This window comes from Caretta caretta, chromosome 24 (assembly GCF_965140235.1).
Source record: "Caretta caretta isolate rCarCar2 chromosome 24, rCarCar1.hap1, whole genome shotgun sequence".
In the NCBI taxonomy this organism is placed as follows: domain Eukaryota; kingdom Metazoa; phylum Chordata; order Testudines; family Cheloniidae; genus Caretta; species Caretta caretta.
This window is the reverse complement of record NC_134229.1, coordinates 12316792-12326905: the sequence shown is the minus strand read 5'-3', so window position 1 is coordinate 12326905 and position 10114 is coordinate 12316792. Positions and strand designations below refer to the sequence as shown.

General features: G+C 53.2%; 1 protein-coding gene across 2 annotated transcripts in view; it reads left to right on the top strand.

Moving 5' to 3' along the window:
• The first annotated feature begins 574 nt into the window (after positions 1-574).
• CADM3 (cell adhesion molecule 3) overlaps positions 575-10114 on the top strand; it is a 143813-nt gene continuing 134273 nt past the window's right edge. Inside the window, exon 1 of one of the 2 annotated variants that reach the window (XM_048828907.2) lies at positions 575-833. In XM_048828907.2, coding sequence (XP_048684864.1) covers positions 758-833 — 76 coding nt within the window. In that variant the 5' untranslated portion in view covers positions 575-757. The remainder of the gene's footprint in view (positions 834-10114) is intronic. The other variant, XM_048828908.2, reaches the window with a different exon arrangement.

The following is a 10114-nucleotide window of genomic DNA, read 5'->3' as shown; positions in this document are numbered from 1 at the left end:
ATCACGTCCCTTTCCCACCATGACTTAAACCATCCGGCCACCCCGGGCTAGCCCGAGCCTGGGGCAGGGACAATCACGCCGCGGTGGCTCGGATCTCGGAGGCGCGGCTGGGTGTGTTCTGGAAGCGGGTGTAGCTTGTTTTGGCTTGGCGCTGGCGGCTGCCGTCTGCCGTGTTTTCCCAGCCGTGATACAAAGCGTCGGGGAGACGCAGCCTCCCACGGTCTGTAGGGACGTGGGCTGTGCGTGTGCGCCCGCCGCGGGAGCGCTGGTCCCGCTGCCTCCGAGCAGCCGCCAGAGGCAGTGGCGGCAGGTGCCAGTGACCCGCCCGCGCCCAAAGGCTGCATTGCACCGTCCGAGCCCGGCGCGGCTGGTTCGCAGCTCCGGCCCAGCTCACGGGCCCCCTGCAGCCGCTCCAGCCCCCGCCCTGCGAGCAGCAGCAGCGCGCTCCGCGGGGACCGGAGCATGCGGACCGCACCAAGTCTCCTGCAAGGGGGGGCAATGCGTGAGGGGGGGAGCTGAGCGAGCGTGTTTCAAGAGGGTGGAGGGGGAAAACGTTCGGAAAGATTCTCCCGTCCCCCTACGCTCGCAGCCCTAATGGTCCGTTCCGCGTGCTCTATTTAATCCCCTGCTGCAGCAGCCGCCCTGGCTTCAGTCAATAGCAGGTATTGTCGCTGTCGCGCGTGGCCGTGGGCGCGGGCCGGACGCTCGCTTCCCGCGGGGCTGAGCCGTGGAGGATCCCCGCAGCCCTAGAGCCACCATGCTGCCGCCGGCGCTGACCCTGCTGTTGCTCCTCGGCTGCCTGGCGGCGGGCAGCGGGACCCTCTCGCAGGACGGTGAGTGGGGCGCCGCGGGGTGCCCGCCTGGGGTCGGGGCGGGGGGTCCAGCCGCTCTCTGTCCGCAAACGCTGTTTCGCGGAGGCCGGGCGCTGCATCTGCAGCCCAGGGAGCGGACCACGGACAGCGCCGCAGCCCGAGCCGCTGGGAGAGGGGCCGGGGGCCGCCTTCTCCTGCCGGGCGCCTGGCAGCTGGGGTGGCGCGTCTCGCCCGCCCGCCCCCCAGCGCTACCTCGGTTCGGCCGAGCTCAGCCTCCAGCCCGCTGGGGCTGGGGGCGCCGCGCCCCTAGGGTGCAGCCAGGTGCAGGCGAGGGTCCTCCGCTCTGCGGCGCTCAGCGCGGGGGCTGGGAGCCAGGGCACGGCGGGAGGGGGTCGCTGGGCGCTGCTTGCCGCTGGCGGGCGGTGCCGCTATGTCGGTCAGCCAGGCTCCCAGGGCGGCAGGTGTCCCAGCCGCAGCCCGCCGCCTGCCCACCCCTCTTCGGGCTCGGTGCCGGGTTCGGCTCCGGAGTCCCGTCCTCGTCCTGGAGACTGGCTCGGCTTCTAGCCCTGCTTGGCGCTGGCTGCAGTCGCTGTCACGAAAGGGGGGGGGGTGCTGGACTGGCCGGGCCATCGCCCCTAAGGAGGGTCTCCCGGGCACAGCCGTGTAGCGGCGTCTCGGTGCGTCCAGCCAGCGGCTCTGCGGCCTGCGGCGCAGCTGGGCGCGGTGAGAAAGGGAGGGGCAGGGCCCCTGCCTGGGGGGTGGGGGATGGAGCTAGCGGAGCTGGCCGCGCGGCTCTGGGCTGGGGAGCTGGAGGGGCCACCCCTGGTCTCCCCTGGGGCCCTCCAGCCTGGGGCAGCTGGTATCAAGGTCACCCCCTCCCCCCCAGGCTGTCCATTTGCCACCTTTTCAGCGAACAAGGATGGCTGGCTCCACACCCCCTCATCCCTGGAATGTTCGAGAGAGGCTGGCACCCCTGCCCCTCCTGCCACAAGGATCAGAGTCTCCCCATGATGTGTGTCTCTATGGCTCCCACTGGGTGACCATGCTGGGGTAGGGGGGTTGGGTGCAGAATAGGGAGCCGGGGGCCTCAGTCACTGCACCCCAAATTGGCCATGTCACCATCTCAGCAGGCCTGTGCTCTTGCAGCTAAAGATAGCCAGGTGCCAAAGGTGACCACAGTCCTGCCAGGGCTGTGGCATGCTGCATTTTGAGGCAGGGCTTCAGTGCTAGAGTTGAGGCTGAGATTGGCTTTTGGTTCCAGGAGCACTTTGGAGAGGTTTATTTAACATTATCAGGCTTGCTGCCTGTCTTCTCTTCTCTGCCTATTTATCTTCCTAGCCAGCTTTCCATTTGTGTCTCTGTTAGTCCATCTGCCTCTCCCATTAAGCTAGAACATACAGTGCTGCAATTAGATGGGTTTAAAGTGCTTGGAAGATAGCAGAAGGCTGCAGCAGGGTTTGGAGAAGACAGGCCAATTCCACCAGTTCCTCCCAGAGAAACCTGTTCATATTTGTAAGTGTCCTATTGTTCAAGTATCTCTCAAATCCCGCTGGCACTCTGTATACAGATTGTTTATTATGCAGAAAGCATGGAGTGGCTCTGTAGCCCCATAACCCTTGAGACAAAGGGTGTTTACCCATTACGTATAACAACAACAGGCAGAGTGATGCATGCCAAAACAACCTTTAATGAAGTACCACAAAGCAAACATAATTTTGATAAGGATTTGTAAAGGCAAGCAATGCATTGCTTTTCATAACTATTTTGCTGCAAAATGAAATGCTGGCTGAACCTCAGTAGCCAGGCTTGGGGTCTGAAATGACCATGCACTGATGTCATGTCAGTTGCACCCTCTCTTTATATTTAAAGTATTATATATGCACCTATGTGTTGCTGTACACGTACTGAGACTCATCAGAAGCAGGAAGTAATTCTGAGGTGGGCGGTGAGGGACCAGCAGTGCTAAGACAAGGGTTTCACAGATTTGAAAACCAGAAAGGACTCTTACTAGCTACTCTAACCTCCTACGTAACAGAGGCTGGAGATTTCTCCCAGTAATTCCTGCATCTAGCCCAGCAACTTGTGGTGGAATTAGAGCATGAGGAGAATTAGAGGTGTGAGGTAGAAGAGCATTGTGTGTACTCACATGCTAATTAGAGGACCATTCATCCATCCTCCTCACCCCACGCATCTAGAAATGCCATGTTCAGTACAGGCAGGCTTCTCAGACCATCTCTGCAACTGTGGCTATGTATTTTACCCAGTTAGGTCTTGAATGAGCTTTTCCTCAGTGTGCATTGCAGGTGCTAATGATGGAGGGGCGTGGGACTGCTCTCCTTACACTTCCTCATTGCCTGGTTTCATGATGCATGCTTACTGGGGTAAAATAGGCTGGAACCAAAGGCTGGTACAATGGATGAAGTATTGCAGCATGTGGGGAGGATGAGAAACTGGAACCAGGAAATGTCCTGGTTAGGGCATGAACTGGAGGTGCTTGGATCCCAAAGTAGGAGCTGCTCTGCCCATTGAGCTACAGGAGAAGCTCTGCTAGCCCTTCACAGCAGGAGAGTTTCTATCCTCTTCCCCACCCCACACTAGAGGATAAGACTGTTACTGGATGCAGGGTGTCATGTGACCACACCCATTCAAAAGCCCCAAAGGCAGGCAGTCTCCATGCATTCTAGCTGGTGATGGTCTTAGTGATTATGAGCATGGGGCAGTCATGAAGTCTCAAAGAGGAGTCACCTGGGTATGGCTGGCACCGTGACATTCTTGACTGTTAAAAAGGCCATGCTAAATGCCACTGAATACCATAGATTCCAAGGCCAGGAGAGACCATTGTGATCATCTAGTCTGACCTCCTGTATAGCACAGGCCACAGAACATTCCCAAAATAATTCCTAGAGCAGGTCTTTAAAAACAAAACAATAAAACCCTCAACCCTTGGTAAAGTGTCCCAATGGCTAATCACCCTCATTGTTTTTTAAGCCTGATTATGTTCAGTGAATTGACTGGGTGTCAGTGTGCATGGAGACACTTTTGAGTGAATCCCAAGTGCTCACAAAAATGCATGTGGTATTGGTTGAGAGTGGTGGGTTGAAGTTCTCTGTGTAGCCCCCAGGCAGAGTACAGCATGGAAAAAGATATGGCAAGCTTCCCCCAGGAAGACGTGTCAGTGTTTCCTTTGTTCTCTGGCCCTTTGCTGAGATATCAGCAAGGGTGATGCTGGCTGAAAAACATAAAACCAAAAAATCTGTGAGCGCCAACCTGGAGCACTGTCTACTCCCACTATGAATGCAGGAAAGCATTGGCTGAGAAATACTGCCCCCTCAGGAAGACATTCTGTAATGTTGTGCTGTTCACCAGTCAATGACATGTGGGCCCAGGAAAATGTCCTTTGCCACCGATTGTCCTAAAACCCCCCTCCCATGCACCCCTCAACCTCTGAATATGTCCCTGGCACAGCTCTCGCCAATAGAGCCCTTCTGGCGGTGTGACTGAGGAACGTGGTACCTCCTCAGAGGGGAGAGTTAAGGTGCTGCAAGTATAAAATTCCCCACCTGTCTCCTCCCCTTGGGAAGTGGCTGCATTGTATCCCACAGCACCTCAAACATTGTAACGAGAGACAGGAGGTGGGGTTTCACAAAGGGTTCTGTTGCCCAGGGAGCAGATCTGTTGGACTCTGGGAAAAGTCTTGGTACTTCACCATAGTAGCTTTGTGTGTGTGCACTTGCACAGCTGATGTGCTGTGCAGATTTTGGTGTCTTTGGGCTGGGAGCGTGCGAGGTGGGGGAGAGGATGATTCTGTGCCTACAAGAACCCCACCAGTAAAAAAGAGAAAGTGAGTGAGTTCAGGAGCAAAAACTTTTATTTATCTGAAAATAGTGTACACTAGCTACATGGGGAACCCCCGAATACTAAAGCTTCAAAGCTTTGGACTCTGGTCTGCTGGGGACCTCATCTACCGAAGGTACCTGTATATCACCTGTTATTGTAGCACCTTACAATCTTTAGTAGCTCTGGGTGCTGTTATCCCAGATGGCGGACTGACAGTAAAAGGGGCCAAGGTGTCACAGGCAGTCTGTGACCAAGCAGGGACTTGAAATGAGATCTCCCAAGTCCCAGGCTAGTTCTCCAACCACTGGGCCATCCTTCCTTTCTCAGCACAGTAGAAAATGTTCTCCCCCATGCCCTTCCTCCTACACTCTCCTAGCTGTGTGCCCTAAAGTCCATTGTTTTAGAGACAGGTAGATTCACCAAGTACCTGACCCTCATGCGAATTCCCAGGCTTCCCCTAGGAGCGCTTCATGCTGAGCAGAAGCACTGTGCTGGGAGGAGATTTCCCTGTCCTAGGTGAGTGCCATGTGTTTCCAGTGAACACCCAGGGAATGAGGCCATCCCCTCACAGGATGCTGAAATGGGTATTCGTGCTTCTGGGAGGGAGCAGTGTCTAATGATTAGAGTGCAGCCCTGGGAGTCAGGAGCTCTGGGCTCTATTGGCTGTGCCACAGGTGTATTGAGTGACCTTGGTCTAGTCAGCAGCCTCTCTGCCTTTTAATTTCTCCACCTCTGAAACGAAGATGATAATAATGACCTGTCTCACTGGGAGGTTGCGTTCATTAATGTTAATATAAGCCCTTGAGCCCCACCTAAGCAAATCTGTAGCGGCATGCTCAGTAATACTCTGATCAGATGGGTTTGCCACCATCTGCTGCCTCAGTCCATGGTCTGTGTGCTTTTGGCAGGCAGGTACTGAGTGGACCTGATGCACTGTAACTGTCCTACGGAAATGACCGCGAGATCCTTGCAATAGTTATTTTTCTTCAGTAGGACACATTTGTACCATAGTGAGGCTGTGGGGCAGTTCTCACAGGGGTGGGGGTGCTTAGTGTAGTCCCTCAGCCCTATAGTCATTTCTTAGCCCATCCTTGCCAGACTGCGAGCTCCTTGTCCTTGAGCTGGAGAAACCATTGCAGTCGCGTTAGGATGTACATTGTGCCCTTTGCAAATACTACTTAGGCTTGGATAGAGGCACATCCACATACTTGTGCAAAAGCAACTCCTGACTTCAGGGCTATCATTAAGGTTTAGCATATGCTACAAACCTTGTTTCACTGCCAGCGTGTGCCCATGTCACACTGGAGAAGTTGGCTGGGGAAGTTGTGGCAACCCTGGTGAACTGATTCCACCATAGGCATGAGAAAGGAGGAGGAAAGTAAAGTGCAATCTTTGTGAATCTCTTGAAACAAAATTAAAACCACTCAGATAGCTTCAGATTGGCTCACTGAGGGGGAATGGGCCTTTCTGTTGCAGGAAGCCTAGCCAAGAGGCAATGCAGCTGTGGTTGCTTTTTTGAATTATTAGACTCGGAGAATAACAAGTGCAACAGAACAGGGAAGCTGTCTATTAAATGTCAGGCAGAGCAAGCAGCGAACCAGGATTGCTGAAACTGACAACTCAGCTATCTGGCAAAAGGCATTAGGATCAATGAGACACACTGGATTGAAAACAATAACAGAGATCAGGGTACACAGAGTCTCCCAGCCATGTACTCAGACAGTGAGGGGAAGTGCTGGCGCTGCAAAGGCAGGGCTGAAACTTTGCTTCCACTCTGACAATCCTCAGGTTTGGGAATAACCTGCGTTACTGACTCAGAGGCTGTGCTGGGGAACGTGGAGGGCACGTCTGCAACGAGCTGGAGGAAGAAACGAGACAAGCTGGGGAGCTGCAATTGCCAGCAATGACTAATGAGTCCCTGCCTGGCCCTTGTGCCTTTCCAGTCTCCTTCCAGTCAGAAGGTTTGAGGAGAGAGAATGCCTGGCTGCTGTCTAGACACAGAATGCATGGGAAAGGCAACTCCCTCCCTGTCCCTCAGCCCTGGTGCCCATGTCTGTGCAGCCTGAGTGGGAAAGTTACTCCTCTCACGCTGGCCCACGTGGAATGTGTGTCTGCCCTTGTTTTATCACTCTCCACCGAGATGAAGGCAAACAGCCCTTAGCTCCACTGCTGGCCAGGGCTCTTTCTGCATCTCTGAGCAATTCCTGGTCACCAGCTACAGTCTCGTCTCCTCCTTCAGACGGCCTCCTTCTCCAAAGCAGTGCTGCTTCTCCCTTCCCCACAGAACCCACCTCTCTGTCCAGGGCAGTCTTAGCTTAGTGGATCTCACTCACACCTCCTGCTTAAAGAATCGCACCCATTGTAAGGATTACTGTGTCTGGCCCCCCTCCTTCTACATATACACAGGAGTGGAGAGAGCTCCTCTGGCACAAGGGCTTGAGAAAGGAACCAGTTCTCACTACCGTGGCAATGCTCTTGATGGAAGAACTGATCCATCTGAGCAAATCTCAGCAGGGTTCTCTTGAGATAATTGGTTCCTTCTCTGACTCATTTTGGTTAGCAAAACTAGAACCAGTTGGTCCATTGCTAATTTCTGTGCCCTGAGTTAGGAGTCCACAAACCAAGAGTCCTAGTGAGGTGGAGAGGGAGTCACACAATGACACTGGGATGTAGGGCTCGCTTTCTGGTGATCCTCTGCACATCTCAGTTGCTCCCCAGGAAGACCCAAACTGGCAAGAGGCTAAAGGTGGACATGACCCACCCTCACCTGGATGGGCTCTGTTCCAACATGACCATCCCTGGGTTTGGAATGCAGAACCATCTCTCTGCTCCCCTCTGTCCTGTCTCTCCTGCTGGGAGGGGGAGCAGGAGAGATGGCTGCTGCTTCTCCCCATCCCATTTCAAAGAGCTCTAGGCACTCGCTCCAGCTTCTGCTTCTATCAATGATTTATTAATATTTTAGGAGTTCCAAGAAGCCCTGGTTAGGATTGGGGCCCCATGGATGCTTGGTGCTGCACAAACATGTAAGGAGATACAGGCACTGCTTGTCCTGAAGGGCATGCAGTGGAGTTTGAGACCACAGGTAACGAGGGAGAGGAACCAGACATAGAGACCTTTCTGTTCTGTGTTCGTACAGTGCCTTGCACCTGGGTTCCTGTGTACTATGGTAACACAAATAGTAATAATAGAGTAACAAGGGATGGGGAGGCTGAGGCACAAAATGTAGCTCTGTCAGCAACATGGCCTCCCAGGGTGAGGGGCACTGGGACCCGTGTATAAAACCAGCCACGCCAGCTCACTCCTTGTCTGAGATCAGGTCGGCTAGTGTGCGCTGAGCAACTGCTTTTTATGACAGGAGGGTGACTGAATACACAAGGGAGACTATTCTGAGTTCAGTGGCCTGAACTCCGGAAGCTCAGTGGGACCCCAGGCATCTTGCTTCTGCAGCAGCGCGGCGCTGACCTCTGTGGCGGCAGCAGAATGGCATTCGCTGTGGCATGGTGACGTTCTCGGTGGCTGCATTATTCTGTTACTGCCTTGTCTTGTGCTGTGATTGTAAAACATGAAGGCAAAGTTGCTTGTGGCAAGTCCATCACTCTGTGAATTGTTCGCTGCAGAGCATCACTTCTGGGCCCTCGGAGTCCTCTTTGCAGGGATTTGCAAAGTATTACAAATGGCCAAAGACTTGCTTGAGGAGAGAGGGCAATAGCTGTGTCCTGGAGCAGAAAGTCAGCATCTGTCCAGTTGAATGAGAGGCATCGCAGTTGTGACTGTTCAGCAATCCTCAGCCACCCTGTGAACTCCTGAGCTTGTTCCCTGAAATCCTCCTCGCTTCTCCAGTGTGACCAGCTGATGAGCACAACCCAACTGCACGGGGCCTTAGTGCGTAGCAGAAGCAGAGGCCAAAGTGAGAGGCTGGCCAGTAATACTCACCAGGGAGAGGAGTGAACTCTGGCTGCCGCCCACCCAGGTGTCAATGCCTCCCCATTCTCCCCTTGCTCCTCTCTTTGGGCAGTGTCCCCTTTCAGCGTGATGGATCCTTCTCCAGCCAACACCCTTTCATTCTGCTTATGAGATTGCTTTCCAAACCAGTTAATTAAACTGATGCCAAGCCCTGTGTGGACATTATTAATTCCATTTAAACCTGGCTTATCTGTTTAGCTTAACTTGCTAAGGAACCACTAGAAGCCAGGTTTAAACTAAATTGAGAGTGCCTTTGCTGATGGGGCTGGACACCAGCTTAATAGAATTGGCTTGAAATGACAGTGGTGCCATTCTGCATACATCTACACAGCAGCTGGGAGGTGTGATTCCTTGCTCAGGTAGTTGTATACTTGCTAGCTCTCCTTGAACCTAGTGCCAAAAAATAGTGATGTGGTCATGACAGCATGGGTAGTGGCTTGGGCCAGCTGTCTGAGTATATACCCAGGGGTCAGGACTTGTCACACCATGAATGCTTTGGTCTCTTGTGCCAGCTGTTAGCTTGCTGAACATTCATGGGATGGACCTGTCCCCTTTGTTGTCAGTGACAAAACTCTTGTTGACTGGCTTGGACCTTAACTCTTGAAATGGAATTTGCTGTTGCTTCTGCTCTCCATGTGTTTTCATGTCTGCATGTCAAGTCCGTATTGTCCCTTACTCTGGTTTTTGAGGGTAAAAGCTGGGTGCAAACTAAAAACCTGATCATCTTCAGAAACAATAATGCTGTGGGATTCCCATGCACCATGGACTCAGTGCCGTCTCCCGTAGGCCCATCATACCGCTGGAGAGACCTCCTTTCACAGGAAAGAGCACTCTTTCTGACTTCAGTGTAGGGCCACTCCATGACATAGGCTCCTGACAGCTCTAAGTTCATCCCAACTCTCTTATTATAGCCATCACTTTCTAAGCTGAAGTTTCTTGTTAAAGAAATGGCATTGGTAGCCCTTCTGGTAGCAGAGTCTATAAATCCATATATTGCTGCCCTGCCAAGTCCTCAGACAGATGGGTGGAAACTGCCAGCAGCTGAGATGTCAGGCCCCTATCTATTCATATAAAAGGGTGTTTGCCCATTCAGCTGCTAATGGAGCTGTGCTCATGGCACCCAAACTGTGGTGATCTGTGTCATCCATCTTTGGCATTAGCCTGGCCTTAGGAACTTCTCCATTCTCTGGTATTTCAGCAAAGTAGCTGAACAACAAGCACAGTAAAGACGACCGTCTGAAGAAGAGCTCTGTGTTGTTTGACAGCTTGTCTCTCTCCCCAACAGAAGTTAGTCCAGATATTCCCTCCTACATGTTGTCTCTCTAAGCGTAGTAATGACTATTTGCATAGAGCTGTCCCTGGTGGGTTCTGCTCTTCACCTCTCCTAGACTTGGCAGCTTTGCATACTGTTTGCAGTCCTCCCAGTCACACTGTAGTGCTCCATGCTGGGCTCTGACCCTCTCCTCTGACAGTGAATGCTCCATGCACAGGATTGAATGGTC